This window comes from Schistocerca serialis, chromosome 8 (genome assembly GCF_023864345.2).
Source record: "Schistocerca serialis cubense isolate TAMUIC-IGC-003099 chromosome 8, iqSchSeri2.2, whole genome shotgun sequence".
In the NCBI taxonomy this organism is placed as follows: Eukaryota; Metazoa; Arthropoda; class Insecta; order Orthoptera; family Acrididae; genus Schistocerca; species Schistocerca serialis.
Genome location: NC_064645.1, coordinates 316407058 through 316431201, shown reverse-complemented (window position 1 = coordinate 316431201; position 24144 = coordinate 316407058). Strand labels below are relative to the sequence as shown.

The 24144-nt window shown below is 37.6% G+C and overlaps 1 protein-coding gene across 1 annotated transcript in view; it reads right to left on the bottom strand.

The window, feature by feature from the left end:
- The window catches only part of LOC126416995 (lysine-specific demethylase 3B-like), a 145687-nt gene that overhangs the window by 28328 nt on the left and 93215 nt on the right, over positions 1-24144 (bottom strand). The window contains exons 4-5 of the mRNA XM_050084881.1: positions 18542-18874; positions 13707-14009 (exon numbers count right to left, since the gene is read on the bottom strand). Coding sequence (XP_049940838.1) covers positions 13707-14009; positions 18542-18874 — 636 coding nt within the window. The remainder of the gene's footprint in view (positions 1-13706; positions 14010-18541; positions 18875-24144) is intronic.

Genomic DNA, 24144 nt, shown 5'->3' with positions numbered 1-24144 from the left:
CAGCAAAGTATTTTGCTATAATACTGGGTTTATTTGAGTAGTGAAACTCTGATAGTCCCTGACATTTTGCAAACCCTTTTTCCTGTGCAGATTATTTTAAACAGTTTGGGATTTTTGTACTGCTTCAATATTGTCTCATACTACGAGGGTCACTCCAAAAGAAATGCACACTATTTTTTTTTATCCAGCTTTTATTCTACATGTTTGAAAGTTGTAAGTGTGTAGATACATCCTTTAGGAACAATATTTTCATTTCTCCACATAATTTCCATCCCTCTCAACTGCCTTACGCCATCCTGGAACCAGCGCCTGTATACCAAGACGGTAAAATTCTGAACCGACCTGTTTGAGCGACTGTTTGACAGCGTGGACAAGGGAGTCATCATCTTCAAACCTTGTTCCACGAAGAGAGTCATTCAGTTTCCCCGAAGAGATTATAGTCACATGGAGCCAGGTCAGGACTGTAAGGCGGGTGTTTCAGTGTTATCCATCCGAGTTTTGTGATCGAAGCAATCACAAAATGGTTTTTTGACTGACATGTGGCCGTGCATTGTCGTGCAACAGCAGAACGTCCTGCTTTTGCCGATGTGGTCGAACACGATTCAGTTGAGCTTGATGTTTCTTCAGTGTCGTCACATATGCATCAGAATTTATGGTGGTTCCACCTGGCATGATGTCCACAAGCAAGAGTCCTTCGGAATCGAAAAACACCGTAGCCATAACTATTCCAGCAGAAGGCGTGGTTTTGATTCCCCCCCCCCTCCCCCCCCCCCCCCCTTGGATGAATTTGCACGATGCCACTCCATTGATTGCTACTTTGACAGCTGCAGGGACAGCCTGTATCATATAATAGTGAATTTCATAGGGAATTGTGTTTTGCATTGGTTGCACACAACATACCCTGAAACAAACTTCTGGTACCTGAATCTAAACATTTCTTACAGAAACACTGCAACAGCAACATTCCTGATAAGCCAGTCTCAGGAACAATTTCCTTAATCTTTGCTATGTTGATATATTACACACACACACACACACACACACACACACACACACACACACACACACACACAAACACACACACAAATCTCCTATATGGAGTCCTGCTGATGAGATGACAGTTGCTGTGTGCTATTTCACCACTAATCCAACTGTGGTGAAATTTGACTACCAAGCTGCATCTAAGCCATATTTAATTTATGTCAACCACTGGAGGCAACAAATAGTTCAACATATGCTACCTTCATTTAAGTTGTACTTTAGGTACTACGGCCAGATGGCGACAAAGAAGAGAGGGCGTTACTGATGTAACTAGATGCAGCTCCACAGATGTTGAAAGTGAGGAAATCACTTGAAAGTATTTGATTTAAACTTAGTGCATATTACATGTATGGCTCATGCATTGCAATGAGAGGCAGAGACAGACATCAACTATCAGATGTAAATACACTGATATCAGCAATGAAGAAGCTGTTTTTGAAATGTCATTATCGTGTACAATGCTATAAGCAGCAACTACAGGATGTACCTCTGCCTCCAGAGCAAGTGACAACAAGCTGAGCAACATGGATTGAAGCTGTGATTTCCTACAGTAAGCACATTATAGCTGTGAAGTCAGCCATGGAGAACTTTCCTTCTGATCCTGCACTGCCTGTGAATGAATCCTTGTCAACATTCACCAATCCAAAAGCTCAATTCTCTTCCATATATTGCAAATTGCTTCAACTGGCTTCTCGAAACTATCAACAAACTGGAGACTTCAAGTATGTCTCTTCAACAGCCTGTGACAGTAGTGGAAGGTCAGTGTTGTACCAGATGAAGTGGGTGGTGCACTTTTCAGTACGAATCCTGGACACTAAAATCTAGTTGTTTTGTCTCGCTTATTTAATACTGTTATTTCAATTATTCTCAGCAGAATACCTCTGTATAAACATGTACCACTGAGTTCTGGCAAAGCCAAGAGGTCTTTCTCTATTTATAAATAAACATATTTTCAGACAAAAGATTGTGCATGACAACAGAACATTTGAGAAAGTCAGTTCTGCATTCCGTTCCAGTGTGATTTAAATGCTCGAACAGAACACAACTTGTTCAGTATTCTGTAGCAGAAGTGAACTGAGTAAGAATCATCGTAAGATACTTGATAACCTAACTGTGAACTTTTATTTCCTAGCAAAAACTAGAATTCACAATTTTTCATATAACTGCTTCACTACATAGTTATTTACATATTTCAACAATTTAGATTACATGTTTATGTACATATTTCTTAATTTTAAATTACATAAACTCCAGGCTCTAGTTATTACCAAAAAAAAATCTCAGATGACAAGTTCCATCCAATCTTGCATATGAATGAAAACAAAAAAATATCACAAGAGGAAAAATATCTTGAAGTTTTAGCTATTGTTAAAACCACGAATCACTAGAGTGATTAAAATATTCTGTGAAAAGAAAATTTGTTGGCAAGAACAAAGATATCCTGCAGTAGCTGCACACTACAGGGACTTCTCAAAATTATTAAGGAAGGTTATTCAGAAATATCAAGTAACATGCACATAATTTCAGAGATCAGTAATTCTGATAACATACTTAAGGTCATATGGAATGTAGTGAAATGAGAGACAAGACAACCAGTCACAGAACAGCATTATAATCATTATTTAACTGAATGAAAGGACTATAAATAACGAGTCACAGGTAGCAAATATATTTAATAATCATTTCTTAAATATACTGAAAGTGTAGGGACAAACAGCTCAAGAGAAAAATCACTGCAGCATGTTGAAAAAGTAGCTCTCATACAATTCAATCATATGAATGCGTTTCCTACATCTCCTTCTGAAATTATAAAATTATACATGCTCTATAAAATAAAATCTCATCTGGTTTTGATGGTGTTCCCAATAGAGTACTAAAGGTTTCTTCCCATATAACAAGACCGGTCTTATTTGAATATGTAATACATCACTAGTTTGAGGCATTTTTCCAGAGAGAGTGAAATAAGCAGTTGTCAAACCAATATTTAACAAAGATGATAGATGAGATGTCAGCAACTACCGACCTGTTTCAATGCCGACACCATTTTCCAAAGTGTTTTGAGAAAGTGATGTATTCTGTAATAGTATCTCACCTTAGCAACTTTAACATCATCAGCAAATCACAGTTGCACTTGAGACAGGTTGCTCTACAGAGAATGCTATTTATATATTCATTCACCATATTTTAAGGCATTAAATTGTAAATAAGATGGTTAGTATTTTCTGCAGTCATCTAAGGTAGTTCACTGTCTGAATCACAGAATTCTACATCTATTCTCCTAGACATATTGAAGTTTCATGGGATTGATGATACAGCCAATCAATGGATAATGTCACAGCTAACTAAAAGGATGCGGTGCTCCCCAAGGCCCAATCGTGAGTCCACTATTTTTCCTCATATATGTAAATGATCTCACATCTAATATACAACGATCAGATTTAGTTGGTTTTTTTTCTCACTAGTACTGTAATCAATCCTAGCTTACACACAAAAAACAGAAGAAATGGTAAATTAAGTTCTTAAAAATATCATTGACTGGTTTCCTGTGAAGGGTCTCCCTCTCAATTCTTTTTTAAAAAAAAAAATCAGTTCTGCACATCTAGGAGTACAACAACAATAATAATAATTGTAGCATTAGTTGAGGAAATAATAAATAGGGTGGAAGCTTCAAAATTTAAAGGTGTTCATATTGGTGAGGATTTAAACTGAAAACATACATTCTGGAGCCCCTAAAACAACTTAATTGATACACATATGTACTTAGATTAATTGCGACTCTTGGGGAGAGAGGAATCAGTAAGTTGATATATTTTGCACATTTTCATTCAATAATGCCATATGGAGTAATTCATATTTCTTTCTTAAGTTTTACAGGCCACTACATTTAATTTAGTGCAAATCACTGCAAAGTTACTTTAACAGGTTTGGCCAGTTTTAACATTTTACTAATGTTTAGTAACCAAACGCATGTATTGTTCGCACGAAGTATTTTCTACAGCGTCTTATTTTGTGTTAAAACCTGTCTTTATGTTCTCAGTGTTCCTTATGTCGCTGTCTCATTTTTAATCATATTACGTCAAGGTTTATCACATGCAGAACAACAGCGGCATTCTGGACAATGTACAGAGCGCTTCAGATGATTCTGAATGCGTGCAGCGCACATTTCTGCTGAATGTGTTTTTTCTGTAAGCAATGTATGTAGTTTCAAATAATCAAACCACAGAAAATCCTGGATGGAATGATGACAATATTATGAAAAGGATAGTTGCTACGGACCATATAGAGAATATGATGAGTCGCAGATAAGCACAATAAAACGAACAAACAAAGCTTCCAGCAAAACAGACCTTCATCAAAATAGATAACACAAACATGCATTCTTTTCATCATATTGTCATAGTTTCATATAACATGATTATTTTTTTAGTAAATGAGGCTGTGACAGCTTGTCTTCAGATGCAGATGAGGATGAAGATTTTGGGTCAAATCCAATGGCTGTGCCATATCCAAAAGACGATAACTGTGCTGAATTTGATACTTGCTGACCTCTGCCTGTGAATGCAACTCCTAGGCAGATACTAGTCAATACTGACAACTTTGCTAAATTCTTAAAAACACGTAAGCGATTTTTGTAACTGTAGCTCAAAGCTGTGCATTTGAATTAAGTTTCTTCCACATCAAATTAAACCTTCGTTTGTTGTTGATTAGTTTACTCATGATGCTGCCTGTCGCAACCTGGGTGCTAATGAAGAGTTTAGTTGCTGCTGCTGTTTTCCCCTAAATGCTGTTGACAAGCTAAATCACACCTGTCTGCTGACCCCCGGGTGCTGATGATGAGTCTAGATGTGCTGCTATTTGAGTGCTGATGACGAGGTAAGTTGCACAGCGGACTTCTCGCCCCCATGTCTCAGTATTCTTTCGCATTTCTGGCCGCTAGCTTGCGGTCCCATTCTTTGTCTGCTGCGAGTCCAGGCTTCGCACTACAATTCATTGTTCTTCGAAATTTACAACAGTGATCTTTGCATCCTGTATTTTACAAAGAAAATGGCAAGACGACATGGGTGCACTGACGAGGAGATCGTAGAGATTCTTGATGATGATGATGATGATGATGATGAGCACAACACAGACACCCAGTCCCTGGGCAGAGAAAATCCCTTGGAGATTCTTACAAGGAGCAACAGTGAGGATTAATTGTTCTGAATCTTAAGAATCAGAAAGTGATAGTGAAATGCCTACAAAGAAATCAAGTCTTAGTGATAAATTTGACTGGAAAGAAAACGATTTTCAGCCAGTTGATCCTGCATTTGATGGTAAACTATAAGCACGTGTGTCAAATAGGGAATGAGCCAAGTATTCTAACAGTTATCATTTCATTCTTTACAGAAGAACTGAAGAAATATATAGCTGATGCAAAGAAACTGTTTTATTTATTCATCAAGGGGATTAATCCAGAATCAGTGCATTCTCGAATATCAAAGTGGAAAGATACTGTGTATGAAGAAATGTGTTGTTTCATAGCTGTTTGTGTTCTGATGTCTCGCATGGAGAGAAAAAAACTGAAGATCAGCAAATACTGAACCACAGATATTCTTCTAAACACTCCAATTTTTAGTGAAATAATGTCAAGATTTCGCTTTTTGTTGCTTATGAGAATGTTACATTTCAGTCACAACTCCACCAATACAGGAGGAGACAAATTATTCAAAATTAGGAATACTGTTGATGAATTTCTTACAGCTTTCCGTTGTGCATTTAACCCACATCAGAACTCTGTATTGATGAAAATTTGTTATTATTCAAAGGAGGCTTATCTTTCAGACAGTTCATTCCATCAAAATAGAGCAGATTCAGAATAAAAACGTGTGTTATGTGATTGTACAACTGGCTATGCATTAGATTACATTGTTTATATAGGGACATCAACAGAAACTGAGTTTCACAATTTGGGGAAAAGTGGTGACATAGTGGCTACACTTATATACCCCTATTTAGAACGTGGACATAACCCCTATGTCGATAATTTGTACTCAAGCCAAGACAATTTCTCGGCTTCACAGTCAAGGTACTGTCTGTAAGAACAGATGCAACATGCCAAAACTTCAGAAGAAACTGAAATGAGGAGATATTCAATTTATGTGTAGTAATACAATGCTTGCTATAAATTTGTGTGACAAAAGGGAAGTGTGAATGCTGACAAGTAACACCACACAAAAATGGTTTGCATGGGAAAAGACTGACAGGAATATTGGAGAGAAAATTAAAAAACAACACAGCACTGTAGATTATAAAATGAAAAAAATTATAAAAAGTAAAAAACAAAATAAAAATATTTTTTAACATCACCAGTTCCAGTCCAAAGTCCAGATCAAAAAGAAGGATGGAAAGCGAAAAGTGTAAAAGTAATTCCTGAATTTACAGTTCATGACTTTGGATCTTCACTGTAAGTGAATTTCACGTGCTAACAGACAGACATACCTCATAGCTTTCAAATTTTGGAAAGTCTGTGAATACTTATGTGCACCAGTTAAAAGTGTGGCACAAGAAAAAAGATCTATGGTAGACAATCATTTCCGACGATTCCAAATTATAGCAGCATTGATTACCATCTGCAAAGGATGCCTACATCTGTGCCTGTATGGAACACTTTACACAGTGTACCTATCACAAGTACAGAATCCGACTGTGGATGACTAAGCATTCAGTTTGCTGTATTCTAACAAACAACTAGTAGGCCATGTGAAATTTCCAAAGACGCCACAAAACAAATTTAATGAAGTGAAGTAAAACTGTTCTTACCGTTCCTCACAGTAAATTCCAATGTTGCAGTGCGATATGAAAGATGATCTCTTTGTCACTTTCTCCTATAAATGATGTAACAAGACATTTTGAACTACAAAAACAACATACAATAATCTGTAATCTATGTCTAATTTTATTTGTTTTTGGGTTAGAACAGTGAGGAACCCATAGAGTATTGCGTAAGTCATAAACAGGTATGCAAGAAAGAACAGTAAACTGTTGAGGTAAATCTAACCACATAGCTTTCAACATAAGCTACAAAAATCACGTAAAAACAACTACAAGCAGGACATAATTCTTGATGACAGGAAATAGTTTTAACAATTCTGTTTGATTATGCAGTAATTAATCTGCAGGGAAACAGAAATATTCAGCACAGGACGGGCGGAGCAGTGTAGGCCACTCTGGCCCTGGTGGTGGCTCGAGCAACAGGCATTTAGCACAGCTAGCCGAATTATGCCACAGACCGCAGAGTCAGCGCGAGAAGCAGATGGTGTGCCTTCAGCAGTTAACGGGTTAAGGCAGAAAAGTGCAGCTTTAAAATGGTACTAAATTTGTCACAATCCACTAAGATGATATGATCAAGTAATTTTTAAATATTGGTAAACTTGTCTAGTTTCTTTTGGACGGGACATAAAATACGCCTATTATTAAGAAAGTGTTTAAGTGTCGGGCATTCTGACTACTGCTTTACTGTATATTTATCCCTTCATGAAGTTTGTTATAAATAATCCACCACAGTTCAAAAGGAACAATCATGTACATACGTAAACCGGAAGGAAAAATGACATTCATTACACCACATTAAGGTTTTTTATAGCAAAGAAAGAGGTGCACAACACTGGAACTACAAATTTTGGACACTTGTCTAGTGATATAACATGTCTAAAATAGAAAGAAACATTCCACATGGGAAAAATATATTAAAAAACAAAGATTCTGTGACTTACCGAACGAGAAAGCGCTGGTAGTCAGACACAATAAAAAAACACACAAACACGCACACAAATTTCAAGCTTTCGCAACCCATGGTTGCTTCATCAGGAAAGAGGGAAGGAGAGGGAAAGATGAAAGGATGTGGATTTTGAGGGAGATGGTAAGGAGTCATTCCAATCCCGGGAGCGGAAAGACTTACCTCAAATATCATATGTCTGCCTGTGTCTGTATATGTGCGGATGGATGTGTGTGTGTATGCGCACGCGAGTGTATACCTGTCCCTTTTCCCCCCTAAGGTAAGTCTCTCCGCTCCCGTGATTGGAATGACTCCTTACCCTCTCCCTTAAAACCCACATCTTTTCGTCTTTCCCTCTCCTTCCCTCTTTCCCGATGAAGCAACCGTGGGATGCGAAAGCTTGAAATGTGTGTGTGTGTGTGTGTGTGTGTGTGTGTGTGTGTGTGTGTGTGTGTGTGTGTGTGTGTGTGTGTGTGTGTGTGTGTGTGTCTGTGTGTTTTTTATTGTGCCTATCTACCAGCGCTTTCTCGTTTGGTCAGTCACAGATATAAAATGTCCGACAGACAAAAAAGCAAAATCTGGAGAAAAACTAAGAAAGTTTCTCCTTCAAAACTCCTCCTATTCCATATAAGAATTTCTGTTTTTGTGATGTGCTAATGGGTAGAAATTACTTACACCTTTATAAATGTTTTCATCTCTCAAAATGATCCATGGAACATGAAACTAACTAATACATTATAAAATTTTAACCAACTGTGTTGCATTCCAAAAGACTATAAGGAGGACTTGTCATCAAGAATAGTAAGATGGGTTTTAGACTTTGAAGAGTACTCCTACACCATCAAACATCAATTTGGTTCTAGGATGGAAGATGTAGATGCCTTAAGCTGTCATATAAATGTCATGTTTGATTTCAAAGATCGTTTAATAGCTAGTTTCAAGAAATCTCAAGAGAAGGACGATGGATTATTATATACCAGGTCTGACTGACAAGGTAAAATGAGTGATCTCCAATTGTGTAAAATATTCATTTGTGAATAATAAATCAGGAGAAGAGGGAGGTTTTCTTCATACCTTATTAGAAGAAAATGAGGGCTCATAAACTTATCACACTGATCATATTGGACTGTTTCTATCACTCACAAAGGATACAACCATGTTGCAAGTATCATTGACATGATTACCAAGTTTACCTAGCTATATCCTGTAAAGACTACAAAATAACAGACGCAATTAGTAAGACGGAATTGCAGGAAAACAATTTTGGGAATCCAGGTCAAGTGATTACCGACAGAGGGACTTGCTTTACTTCTCAAGAATTCAGACAGACTGCATTATAAAAGAAATTGACCCATTTTAATGACAGGACTCCTCAGAGCCAATGGACAGATTCAGAGGATCAATTCAACTTTTAGCTATGACCACTGCTAAGTTTAGAATTGATAAAGCTACAGAACAATATAAGGTGACACCATCACGTCAGTGTGCCAAGGATGCAGCACACTACATAAGTATTGGCAACATACCATTTTACCTTTTAATATGAGGTAAGATGGAGACACTTACTGATCTTCGTATCACACAATTATTACAAGAAGAAATTATTAATTCATTTGAAGAAAGCTGCAGAAATCTGAAAGAATATGCTAAGCTCCAACAGATATCAGACGAAAGCTTTATAAGTACAAAGCTGGTGACATGGTGACAGTAAAATAAACACAGATTAGACGAAAACTGAAGCTGATGGCCAAGAATCTCGTTCCCTATCCTGTTACAGAAGATAAAACAAATTAAACCTATGATGTATGCAGGGTCCCATGAATACAACATGTGCTGAAATCATCTGAGTTGGACAATTGTCGGGATGACCAAATGTAGTATTCAGATGAAGAATGGTGCTGCATTGGGGACGCTGAGTGTTTGAGAATAGTTTTCTGTATTCTCGGAGAAACTAAGTTCACCAGGGGGGAGGGGGGAAGCGTCTGATGGTTCTGTTTCCTCCCAATCACTATCAGAGTTTGCAACTGTGAGAATATTAAATAGTTCTACATGGAAGTCAAATATATTTTTCCTACAAGCATCACTTACTTTGATTTAGTCAAGAGCTGACAATTATGAAATAAATTGAGAATGAAAATCATAAGTGAACAGGCAACTTTAATTTCAGGACAGTTGAAAAACATGTCCGTAACAAATTAAGGGCTGTTACACAAAGTGAAATTATTAATGCACACAGGTGCTCAGAAAATATGGTCAATAACGCAATTTTGTCATATGACGACATGGCTGGAGACCATGGTTGTTTTTGAAGACAAATGTTGGTGTTGAGACAGCAACCAGCCACAAATTCACTTTCAGTTCCTTTATTCGAAGGGTAGCATTACCGGTTTCAAATCGTTATGATTCATCTTCAGATGGTTTACATGCTTTCCTTACGACATGTGGTGTGTTTTTTTTTTACAGGTCAATTGTCGTGAAATGTCTGTTTGGAGTGTTTGTTTTCATAACATTCGTCCAACAGATGTGAATACATTCCCACTGCATTCTTATCATTGCACACGTAAATTTTTATCACTGAACACTTTAGATTTGTCACAGAAAAGATTTCTGCCACACACTACATGTTTTGATACATACAAAGTGCTTTCAAACATATGGGTGTCAAACATGCTATAATATATCGTAACATTTGAAGGTGTCCTATGTTTGGAAAAATATAATATATTTACTTATGCAACTGAAACGCCTTTTACACTAGTACAGAGATACATTGATTTTGTGAGGTTTTGTGTGGATACTGTTACATTAATTATGAAGTTGTTCAAATTTTTTTTAGTACTGTATAGGTAAAACAGTACATTATTTATTTACATTTAGCATCATGAGAATTATAGTAACTTATAAATTTGCTACTTGACCTGCTGATAGGTGTAGAAATAATATTTTCTTCGGAGGGTGGAAAATAATTTTAGGAATTTTTTCAGGAAAGGGGTGTTAGCTCACTCTGTTTGTTCATTAAGGTTCATTGGGGTGCGGTTTTGTGTGTGTGTGTGTGTGTGTGTGTGTGTGTGTGTGTGTGTGTGTGTGTGTGTATTTCTATTTCTTCTAATATATTCATAGGGGCTTCTTTTTCTGCTAGATGTAAAATTTTTAAGTTGTTCTCAATGTTTCTCACTGAATGGTTTTCTTCAGCAATATTGGCTGGAAATGAAGATTTGTTCAAGTTGCCAAGCCTTAAAGAATCAATCTGTTCTTTTGTATATAATTTCAAAACTTCTACCAGTCTGTCCAATGTAGAATTTTGGGCATGTATTGCACTTTAATTTGTATATTCCTGATTTACTGTAGGGAGTTTTGGAGGTATTTACATCATGGATTACTTTTTGTTGCAATTTATTATTTGTGGAAAAGCTGATTGTGATATTTTTCTATTAAAATAAGTTTGCTTTTTGGTATGATAGTGGGCCTATGTATGGGAGAGTAGCATATTTAGGTTTAGCTTCTGTGGCACACTGATTTGGCTTGAAGTGAATGTTGTGTGGATTGCTGTGAAGTGGATCTGTGGTTCTTGTCTGCATTTTGTTGTAGAGTTTTTCCTGTTATTATGGGTTTATATCCATTATTATGAGCAACTGTTTTAATTATATTGATTTCATTTTGTTGGTCTGTGTCACTCATTGGTACTTTTTTAATTCGGTTTACCATTGCTCTGAAATATGCCATTTTTTGTTCGTGGGGATGGCAAGATGAGTTGTCAATACTGATATCTGTGGTGGTAGGTTTTCTGTAAATATTAAATTGATGCTTATTGTTACTATTGCAAATCTTCAGGTCAAGAAAGTTAATGCTTTTGTTAGTTTAATGTTCAACTTTGAATTTAATATTTTTGTGGATCTTGCTTAGATCTGCTGCTAATGTATCTATTTCATTGTCTGCACCATCAAAAGGCAAGATTATATCAACAACATATCTTCTGTAGTAGATTATTTTGTTTGAGATGTGCTGGTTGGTTGAGAAGAATTTTTGTTCTATTGGTTGATGTAAATTATCAGCCAATATCCCAGCTAAGTAACTTCCCATTGCCAAACTATCATGTTGTTGGTACAGTTTGTTGTTGAAGCTAATTATGCTCTAGAAAAAATGAAAGTATTTCTATGAGGTCACAGATCTCTCCAATACTAATTTTCTTATATTTAAGCAGATTGTTTCCTATAACATTAATAGTCTCTTTGACTGGGATGTTCACGTATCGGTTAACTATGTCTAGTCAAGAAAATCACTCAGTGAGAAACATTGAGAACAACTTTAAAAATTTTTACATCTAGCAGAAAAAGGGCCCACTATGAATATATTAGAAGAAAAAGAAATAAACATATACAAAAACAGCACCCCAGACTACATCCTTAATGAACAGATTTAGCTAACACCCCTTTCCTGAAAAATTTCTAAATATTATTTTCCACCCTCCAAAGAAAATAATATTCCTACGCCTATCTGCAGATCAAGTAGCAAATTTATATGTTACTATAATTCTCATGATGCTAAATGTAAATAAATAATGTACTGTTTTACCTATACAGTACAAAAAAAATTTGAACAACTTCATAATTAATGTAACAGTATCCACACAAAAACTCACAAAATCAATGTTTCTCTGTACTAGTGTAAAAGGCGTTTCAGTTGCATAAGTAAATATATTATCTTTTTCGAAATATAGGACATCTTCAAATGTTACGATATATTATAGCATCTTTGACACCCATATGTTCGAAAGCACTTTGTATGTATCAAAACATGTGGTGCGTGGTAGAAATCTTTTCTGTGACAAATCTAAAGTGTTCAGTGAGAAAAATTTACGTGTGCAACGATAAGAATGCAGTGGGAATGTATTCACATCTGCTGGACGAAAGTTATGAAAACGAACACTCCAAACCGACATTTCACAAAAATTAACCTGTAAAAAAAAAAAACAAAAACACCACCACATGCTGTAAGGAAAGCATGTAAACCATCTGAAGATGAATCATAACAATTGAAAACCAGTAACAATACCCTTCGAATAAAGGAACTGAAAGTGAATTTGTGGCTGGTTGCTGTCCCAACACCATCAACATGGTCAATAATCTTTGTCAAGTAATATCAAGGTTGGCTATAGTTTGACCAGGACTATTCTTAATGAACTTTTTGATAACCTCTATTATGAAATCATGACATACTACCACTAATAAGATTCACATATCTGGGAGTTGTTACTGCACTGAATGTTATCTCTTATATTCATTACTCTCAGCCATTGTGAACATTCTGCCTGTAATATTGGGGGCACTTCATTAAACTCCATGCATTAACACTGATGATCAGTAACACCATTAGGAAGCAAATTAATTTCAGTATGAGTTCTTTCTTCCAATTTTCAGCTTTATTACAGCTCCTAATCTAATTAACACAACTTTCGTACTTATGAAGTACATTTTAATCTCACTATCGGAGAATAATACATTATAAATTAATATTTTTATCTCACAAACTCTAATCTTGTTGTAGATGCAAAGGTCTCTTGAGCAATGAATAAGTGAAGTGAAATGGTCAATAACACATATCCTCATAGAAACAAGTTGGACACAGTCAAAAGATAGAACTGATTTTCCACTACAAACTTATTAAAACATTGATGTATGAGAAGAGGGGGTGGTGACATGACTAGAGATGACTGTGAAGTTAGTTTTACACTGACAAGCCAAAATCCAAAAACTGACTTGAATGCTCAATCAGCTTATCACACACGTACATGTCATTCATAAATAACTGCTATATCAATTACTGTTCTACAGGGATGTGGGCCGTCTACTTAATGCTAAGATCACATCAGTAATACTACCTTACAATCATTTGAACTATTTTTCCAACCAACCTTAGGGCGGTAGTGTGGTGGCTGTTGTTGAGATGCACTCTGTGCTTGCACTGGCGGAGGAGCAGGTTTGAAGGCAAGTGGGCTGCGAGGTTGTGGACGACCCAGATTCTGTGGTTCATGTGTCAATGCTCCAGGACTTGGACTGTGACGCACGAGGAGTGGTGAAGGTGATTGTGAAGGGCTCCTGTAGGCGAATTTCGGGCTGTGCTTCCCATCATTCTTCACTATCACGGAACTTTTGTTGTCTGCTGTCGCTGCTGCCACCGGTGATCCCTTCGCCTTTTCCAGCTGTGCAACTTGGACCTGCATAATAATATTACAGTACTTTATATACATATCCTTTAACATTAAAAAGACTTTTGTTACATTACTGTATACTCATTATAGAAATGGGGGGGAAAAATCGAACAGAATGGTAACTGTTATCATCATGTCTTCCTTGCCAATGGAATTATGTAATAGCACCAAGCTATAGTGGTGTCCATATAGGGTGGCAGGTGCTGGGGTGATGCAAGATAGTAAGCAGTAGTGTAGCATGATACTCAAGCCAATAGCATACTTCTACCTTGTCTGACAATGTGTGCTTCAGGATGCAAGTAGAACATTTATCATGTATTATTTAAAAGTGTGGCAAGAGTACTTTGCCAATGTAAAGTTCATACAGGTGGCACAAAGCAAACGGCGCATATAATACATTGAGAATCGATAGTGAAAATTTTCTCAGCATGTAAATTTATCTTCTGGCATGAACTGTAAACCTTGCCAGGCTGTGATAGCTAGAGGTGTCAACAATGCAGGTAGCCATACCACAGGTGCAACTACAACACAGGGTATCTGCGGAGAGACCAGACAAACCTGTGATTAATGGCCAAGTAGCCTTTTCAATAGATGCAGGGCAACAGTCTGAATGGACTGATATGGCCTCGTAACAAAGAATATGGCTTTCCCATGCTGGTACTGTGAACAGCTGAAATCGAGGGGGGGCAAACAGTTGTTATTTTTCCATGAGCAAGCAGCTCTTTTGTGTGGTTAAATGATGGCATCCTCTTGTGTAAAATATACTGGAGATGTAATGCTCCCACATTCAGACCTTCAAGTGTGAACTACTGAGGATGATACTGCCATCAAGATAAACAATGCAGGTATTCTACAAACAACACAGATATTCTACAAGTCAGAGAGTGGAACGTTAGACCCGTTAAACAGGTAAAGAGGTTACTAAATTTAAAGAAGTAATGGATAGGATGATGTTAGATATAGTGGGGATTAGTGAAGTGCAGTAGCGGGAGCAACAGTACTTCTGATCAAGCCTGTATACAAAATAAAACGAATGTAATTCAGGAGTAGGTCTAATAATGAATAAGATGATCATCACAGTAAACACATCACCTTAGCCAAGACAGACACTAAGACAGCATCCACCACATTAATATAAGTTTATATGCCAACTACCTCTGCAAATGACAGATTCTAGGGATGCATGATGAGATAAAATAAAGTATTCACATAGTTAACACAGAGGAAAATTTAATTGTGATTGGGGGTGGAATTGAATTCAATGGAAGGAAAGAATGACAGAAGGTGCATACTGCAGAGAGCAAGATTTAATCGTGTGCTAACTCCTTGTCATGTAAGAAGGCTCTATACATGGAAGAGTCCTGTAGACACCTGAAGGAATCGGACTGGTTATATAACGGTAAGGCAAAGATTTCAAAACCAATTTTAAACTGTAAGATGTCTCTAGGAACAGATGTTAATACTGGCCATACTTCCTTGGTAATGAACTAAGTTAAACTTTACCAGATTGCATAAAGGTATGTAATTAAAAGGGCAGAATTCGTGAGGTGGGAGTTTTAGAGGGATCATCAGGCAACATTTGACTGAAAAGGGGAAGGCAATGCAGTAGAAGATTATTATTATTATTATTTGTGGGTTGCTCAACTGCGTGGTTATCAGCGCCCATACAAATTTCCAAATCTTTCTCAGTCCAATAGTAGAAGATGAGAGGATAGCTTTGAGAGATGAAATATAGAAGGCAGGAGAGTATGAATTACGCAAAAACACCAGGCCTTGTAGAAAGCCTTGGATAATAAAGAAAACACTGAATTTAACTAACAAAAGGAAAAATATAAAAATAAAGCAAATGGAATAGGTGAAAAGCAGTGCAGACCTCTATTAAAAAATAGATAAAAAACAGATTGACGGAAACTGCAAAATGGTTGAAGAGCAGTGGTAAGAGGACAAATCCAAGGCCATAGAAGTGTTTGTATCTTGGTGAAAGATAGACACCACCTGCAAGGAAAGTAGAAAGATCTTTGATGAAAACAGAAGCAACTGCATGAAAAACAAGAGCTTAGATGGAAAAACCAGTACCAAGCAAAAAAGAGAAAGCTGAAAGGTGGAAGAAATTATAGATGAACTCTACGTGGAACGTAAACATTACGACAATGTTACAAAAAGGCAAGATCAAGAAAATAAAGATGAGATGGGAGATATAGTAAATGAGACGAATTTACAGAGTACTGAAAGACCTATTTCGAATCAAGGCTCTTAGAGTAGGTGACATGCTCTCAGAGTTATTGAGATTCTTAGGAGGGCAAGCCACGACTAAACTATTGCAACTAGTGTGCAGAATATATGATAGAGGTAAACCACTTTCGGAGTTAAAGAGGAACGTAATAAATCAAATTACAGGAAAAAATTCAGTTCTGATGGGTGGGTAATATCACTGAACTATCAATTAAATAAGTAATGGTTGCAAACACTGGAATCCATTATTTACAGAGGAATGGAAAATGTGGTAAAGGCTGACCTAGGGGAAGATCAGTGTGGAATTCGGAGTAATTTAACTATGTACAAGGTCATATAGACTCTACAACTTACCTGATAAGTTGAAGTAAGGCAAACCTAATTTATATCATTTCTAGATTCATAGAAAGTTTTTGACAATACTGACTGGAATACTCTCTTTGAAATAAGTAGTGATAAAATATAGGGAGCGAAAGGTCACAGTAGTTTCTATAGAAACTAGTGCTGCAGTTATGAAAGGGAAGCAGCAGTGGCAAAGGGTTGAGAGACGTATGAATTTAAGTTCAGGAAGAAGAATTAAACCTTTTGTTTTGCCAGTGACATAGTAATTCTGACAAACAGCGAAGGACTTGGAAGAGCAGCTGAACAGAATGAACAGTGTCTTGAAATGAGGATATAAGATGAAAATCAACACAAGACAAGTAATGTTAAGACAAATTACAATGAAATGAACACCCTTAGCTGCTTACAGGTGTTGACATACGTCAACGGGACGGATGAAAATGTGTGCCCCGACCGGGACTCGAACCCGGGATCTCCTGCTTACATGGCAGACGCTCTATCCATCCGTGCGACCAAGAACACAGAGGATAGCGCGACTGCAGGGATTTATCTCTTGCACGCCTCCCGCGAAACCCACATTCTCAACGTATTTTCCTGCACTACATTCGTAGTGCCCCCGCCCATTACTCATTACTCGCGGCGCGTTGCCAATTCCCGTAAGAGTTCGGGCACTGTTTGTGCATTCGCACAGAAGAAGAAGATGGTCAAGTGGCCGGTGAGCCTTAACTGTATATATACACTAAGATGGTATCTGTTCTTTCGGACATGTCCGAAAGAACAGATACCATATTAGTATATATATGTTAAGAGAATGTAGCTGAATTAATCAGGCAATTCTATTGGAATTAGATTAGGAAATTAAACACTAAATGTTTGAGAAGAGTTTTGCTATTGGGCAGCAAAATGACCATAGTAGAGTGACTATAAACTGCTGACTGCCTACAGTAAGAAAAGCATTTACAATAAAGACGAATTTGTAAACAATGACATAAATTATGTGTTAGGAAGCCTTTTCTGAAGGTATATGTCTGGAGTGTAGCCTTGTATGGTAGTGGATAATAAGCAGTTGAGATAAGAAGTCAACAGAAGCTTTTGAAATTCAGTGCTATAGAAGAATGGCTGAATGTTAAACGAGTGAATAGCATAATTAATGAGGAGATACTCTAGAATTGCACACAAAAATGTATGGTGCAATTTGACTACAGAATGAGGCTGGTTGATATGACACATCCTGAGACATTGAGGAACCATCACTTGGGCAACGGAGGATGAAGTGGAAGAGGAAGGGGGGATGCAAAAATTATTGAGTGAGACCAAGCGATGAATACAATTAGAAAGTTCAAGTAAAAGTAGGGTGCAGTAGTTAGAGACAGAGGCTTGCATGCGATAAAACTGATGTGGACAACTGAATAAGACAAGTCTTTGAACTGAACAACAACAACATAAATTCATCTAGCAAGAGTTAGAAGCAGAATCAGTGGACCAATGTGGTGCTTACCACAGCATTTCCAATTACCACAGTAGGCAACAGCTGGAGAGTTTACTGCAGGACAAAGACCAGACAAAACACTGGTAAAGTGAAAAGTATGCTGATCTCTCTGAACACAGAGCACACCACACACCTGCCTTCTTACATGCACACCACCAAAGTTGGCTAATGTTTTATACTCTGTAAGTTGTTATTCTATATATGCAACAATTTATGTAGAAATGATCTGTCAGATTATCAATGCTTACGTAATGCATTTGATTTTGAAAGAATTTTCCCATAGTTCAATTACGCATTACTGAGATGAGTTGTCATTTGTTATACTGCCACAGTAACAGGTATATGTATGTCCTCTCAATATTTAATTCCAGCTAGTAGCAGTTCCTCCATGTAAAGTTACAGATAGCATTTGCATTTGTTACCATAACCATCATTTATGCAGTGAGGTTCACTATGGCATATAAAACATTCTCACCTGCTGGTGCTGCTGAAGGAATGATTGCTGTGGTACAGGCACAGGTACAGAGACTGCCTGGTAGCCAGGGTATCCAAACAGTCCAAAGTTAGGTTCTGCTTTAGGTAGGACAGTCTGTGTAGGATGGGCAGGCGGCTGTGCTGGGACTGCCGCAGTAGGTGGAGGTGACGGCTTGTCCTTGGCAGATCGCGAATGAGCTGGGGGAGGATGGGGTGCTGCGTGGTGTAGATGGGGTGCATGTGGCGGTGGTGGGTACTCCAATTTTGTCACGACTGCCTGTGCTGGCACAGAGACATATTCCACCTTCGGTATACCAGAACTCGTAGTGCGTGACTGCAATCAAAGTAGAGACTTTTTTTGGTGTTTTGTCTCTTAGTAATAACATTTTAAAAACATAAATAAGGCACATTTTTTTATGTTAAGTAGCATTTCTAAATAAAAACAAAACAAGCCATTTTTTCTCAGCAATTTTATTTTTATGTGAAAGTCTGCACTTTCATCAACTATTCTACATAATTCCCACCAGTATCATACAACCAGGTTTTGAACACTATCCTTAAAAGAAGTCTGTCACCTGGTTAGGCAACAATTGCATAAATTACGTTTCTTGACATGTGAAGAAACTCATGTCAATGTTGAAATGATCAAGCATCTCTCTCTCTCTCTCTCTCTCTCTCTCTCTCTCTCACTTTTTCATCAAGTTACTGCATCAAATTGTCAGTAATGACTGAAGGTCCCCAGCTTTGTTCCTCATCGTGCACATGTGTACAGTCCTCTTTTAAAAGCCTTACTATAATCACGAACTTATGAAGACAGAATTTCCCTACACAGCTTGCAAAATTCCATTTTGTGGAGAAACACTGCAATTGTTCTTTGTGATGGTTGTATTTTCTTCCAATGTCCCTTTTTTCCTGGTAAGAACAGCAGTATACTAACTTGGGGGGAAGAGGGGGGAGGGGGGGGGGAGGGGGGAGAGAGAAATGACTTACACGAGAGTGCATCAAAATGCAACAGTTCTTGCTACCCAAGATGTGTTCAAAAGTAACAGGGGCACTTGTAATTTTGCTCGTTTTATTAATCCAATTCATACTACTTTTTCTGTCATCCATTGGTAAACATTCCTATACTACTTTAGGCATACTGGATATGTAGCCTATTCTCAGCTATAAAAAAGGCTACAGGTATTAAATGTCGACGATAATTAATTATATATAAGATTGGATCAGAACATTTGCATTAATTTTTGATGTAAGAAAGGAATGAAATGCATCAAGTTTTAGAGATGTTAAACATTGCTTTTGCTGAGTCTACTACAACTAAAACAAGGTTTTACAAATGGTACGAGGCATGTTCAGAAAGTAAGTACCACTTTCAAGAAAAACTAAGAAACAAATTTTTTTCAAACGAGAATACATTTTCCCAAGAAGAGCATTTCTTTAACTATTTTTGTACATGGTTGCAACCATCGTTTAGGTATTTGTCACATCGAAAACCAAAGTTTCTATGTTCTCTTCATAGAAGACACTACTTAATACATTTTCCAGGGTCATCACTGTCAAAGTGCCTTCCTCAAGAATCACACTTCAAGTTCAAGGACAAGTGGTAGTCAGATGGTGCGGCAGGGCTTTGTGGCTTGGAATACTCATTCAACGCATTGTGTTGTTTCGTGATAATGCACAACCCCATTCTGCTTGTGTTCCTGAAAATCTTATCCAACAATTCAGTTCGGAACGATTCCAACACCCATTGTACAACCCCCCCACCCATCTTGCACCTTCTGACAACAACTTGTTCTTTAACTTAAGGCGTGATATTGGAGGAAAGCATTTTGAAGCCGAGACTCGCCTGTTATGGGTGTTCGTTTTTGTTTGTGTGTATGTGATAAAATTGTCTGTGGTCTGAGTGCTGCCTGCTGTGCTGTGTGGCACCTGAATGGTGAAATGATAGCTTTCAGATATTTCGTTTATTATGAGGGAGAACATTTGTACAAAACATGTCAAATCCTCATATTACTTTCATAATGTGGCATGAAAACAATGTAGTTAAGATTAAGAAGAAAGAAAGTCTATAACTATATCTGTGTGTGTGTGTGTGTGTGTGTGTGTGTGTGTGTGTGTGTGTGTGTGCGAGAGAGAGAGAGAGAGAGAGAGAGAGAGAGAGAGAGAGAGAGAGAGAGAGAGAGAGAGAGAGAGAGAGTTCCAAAATGCCACAAATAAAACTGGGATATTTCCGGGGCTCATGCATCAGGTTCTTCTGCTGGTGATATAAAGAAGGATCACGTGTTTTGGGTAACCCTTGGGCTATGGTACATTTGTAGAACCAACAAAAGGATTGTCTTCCTGTAACTATGCTACAGTATAGGGTCAAAGTTTGGATATTACACACTTTCTCCAGCTTAGGCAGATCAAATAATCTGTTGGTCCTTTTTGTATTATATGCTGTCTACAGTCTGCTTCAAGCAGCTTATGGAGGTATCACTTAGTTGATTGACAATTCCTTAAAAATAAAATAAATAAAAATTCGAAGGCAGCTATGCAGAGCAAATGGCTGCCATTTTTACAATATATTTCTAAAACCCCCAATCACTAACAACCTTGAAAATTTTTCTTTATATCTTTGTTTCTGCAATAAAGAGGTTCAAAGTTACACCACTGGTATATGCATAATATACATGTAATATCCAGTGTGAGGCGAAAATGTAGGTCATAAAGTGAGGTATCACAGAGAAACATGCAGTAAAAAAGTCTCCATTACCATCAGAAGCATTCTGGAAACCTCAAATTATTGTACTAAAGTACATGCAAAATACCTGTGACATAAAATCTGGACTGAAGTATAAAATTAATTCTGCATTTTTTTCAATTTCACCTAAGTAAACTATGAAATTTTCATATGAACGTGTTGTGTCTGTTCTTTCAGGCATGTCTGGACTCCTAAAGGAACCTGAGTAGGGGCATTGAGGAAAGGGACAGGGCCTGCAGATAGGTGGCGCATGGTGGGAATGTGGATCGGCCGTGAGGTGTGCCGAGATAATCCGCACAGATGCGACAACAGTGTGTACCGGATGGTAGGGTGGTTAATGCACCTGCCTAGTAACCAGGAGATCCCGAGTTTGAACAACTGTCGGGTACACATTTTCGCTTGTCGCCACTGATTCTGTGTAATGTCCCAGTGCTGCTTCCCTTTCCCCCTCCACCCTCAATTTACATGTAATTTTACTGACCAATGAAGTTCTTGTCATATGAGTGGCATGCATCACTGTACCAGGGGGAAGAGAGGAACCTGTGGAAAAATGCTACTGCCAGAGCACAATAAAGGCAAATATGATTGTTTAAAATACTGGCTGAAAAGTGGGGTGCCAGCTGCTGCATCCTACCTTCCTCAGCATCTTTACAAATTTTCAAAAAAATTTTGGCAAGCAAACATATTCACACTAGTAAGCTGAGAGAGGAGGACACAATGGCAGCGGGAAAGAGATCGAAAAGTAATGAAAACTAGTAGACAGTCATTGTGGTATAGAAAGAGCGAAGGAGATGGCAGTGTGAGAGAATGAGGCGGACACACTGGCAGTGTAATGTAGTTGACAGAGACGGAATAGTGCAAGGGAAAGAGTGACGGAGACAGTGCCAGTGGGAGAGGAATAAACAGAAATGATGAGAGACACGTACTATGACACTGACAACAAGGAAAGAGAGAGAATGACAGTGACAAGAGACAACAGCAGTGGGAAAGAATGAAATAGCAGCAGTGAGACGCAGCAAGAGGGAGACAGTGACAGTGAGTGGAGACACTAGTAGCAGCAGCAGCAGCAGCAGCAGCAGCAGCAGGAAGAGGAGGAGGAGGAGGAGGAGGAGGAGGAGGAAAGGATGAAGAAGACTAACAGATGGGAAACAGTAAAAGTCAGAGAGACACCAAGAAGTAATGACAATGAGTGAGTGAGTATGCAAGTGAGTGAGAATGGGCAAGCTGCCAAATGGATGGGTACGAGCGACTTACGCAAAGGACTAGTGGATGTGAAAGAGTTACAGTTAAGGAACTTGTGGGAGTTGTAACAGAACATCTTCCTCTAGCAATACTTTTCCTCAACAGTATTTGAGGATACCAGTATTATTTTTCGTATTTTGGACAGGTCAGTGTTATCTCGGCTGTAATTCTGAAAACTTTCACACAATTTTATAAACACTAGGTCATATTTTAAACTAAAATTTATGAAAAGGTATTACCTTATTTTTGATGTTACAATTGATAAGTACTACTTTTAGAAACATTTGAAATTATGAATTATTTAGCACACACAAAATTTCTATTATTAATTATACAACATGGTACTGTTTACTATGTTTATTTCTGGATTAATTTATTAAATAATAATCAACATTAATAGAAATTCATTTGTCAAGAAAAATTGTAAACCCTTTGGAATACAGTTATTTCCTCTGAGTGAGACAGCAGTAACCATGCCTCTGATGCGATCAGATGTATTTTTGTATTTTAAGTGAACAATGTCATTTCGGCTTCGTTAATGTGAAAATTCAAAAGACTGTTTGACATACTACAATGTGACAAAATATATCATCATAACAACAAGAATTCTGCAACAACAATCTTCAAATTTATTTAGATCGATTTCACCACGAGGACCTAAATTGCGAGAATTTCAGCTTCAAGATTCAGGCCCCTAGTCAAGAAGAACTGGACCCAACTCTACATGAAAAGCTAAACAAATTAGAACATTTATTGTAATCTTCGCTCCTCTCAAACTTTTCATAAAAGACTTTGCTTATTGTGGACAATAAGTGGAATTAGGAAGGATGGGGGAGATTACAGGGCGAGATGCGAGTTACATGTTATAAAGAGTGCAAATATGATCCTATGAAAATATTTTTGGGAAAATTTTTAAAGGTGCTGAGAAAGGTAGAATTTTGCACTGATAACTAGTATGTATGATCATTACTAAAATTACCTTATTATCTGAGCACCTGAACCTCACTTTTCACGTAACTGTTTACATGTGAACTAGACTATAAGGCTCATAAATCTTTATAAATCATTACTAATGTAGCTAGGTGGCTCAGTGTTGAAGTATCAGGCTATTGATCCAAAGGTCTTGGTTCGGTCCCTAGTTAGTCCTATTACATTGATTTGTTACTTACCACTTCTTCCACCCCTGGCAATCTTTGTTAATGCAAAAAATGATGAGTTGCACCATGATAAGTCCGTTGTAAGATTGGAGAAATCCAAATGCATACCCCCTCTAACAGCACTGTGCCTAGTAATGCACTGATGTTCAAACCAATCTTTGGACTGATGACAGACTCATCTTTTCATTATGTAATTATCCGATACATTTTACATCTTCACTATAAGTGTGGATTAAGAATCCCTGGGACTTTAAAACAAATTAAATGAAATTTCAGTCTTCAGCACATACACAATTTTACGGCTCTGCACTTGGGACATAGATATAACACATCCACTCGTGGCACGATTGGTGACTATTTGCATGATGATACGTGATGCACACTTGCCATAAGTGCTCTATTTTTGCAGGGAAACTCCTTTGTGCAAAACTGGCTGGACTAGTACTATCCACGAGTAAGTGT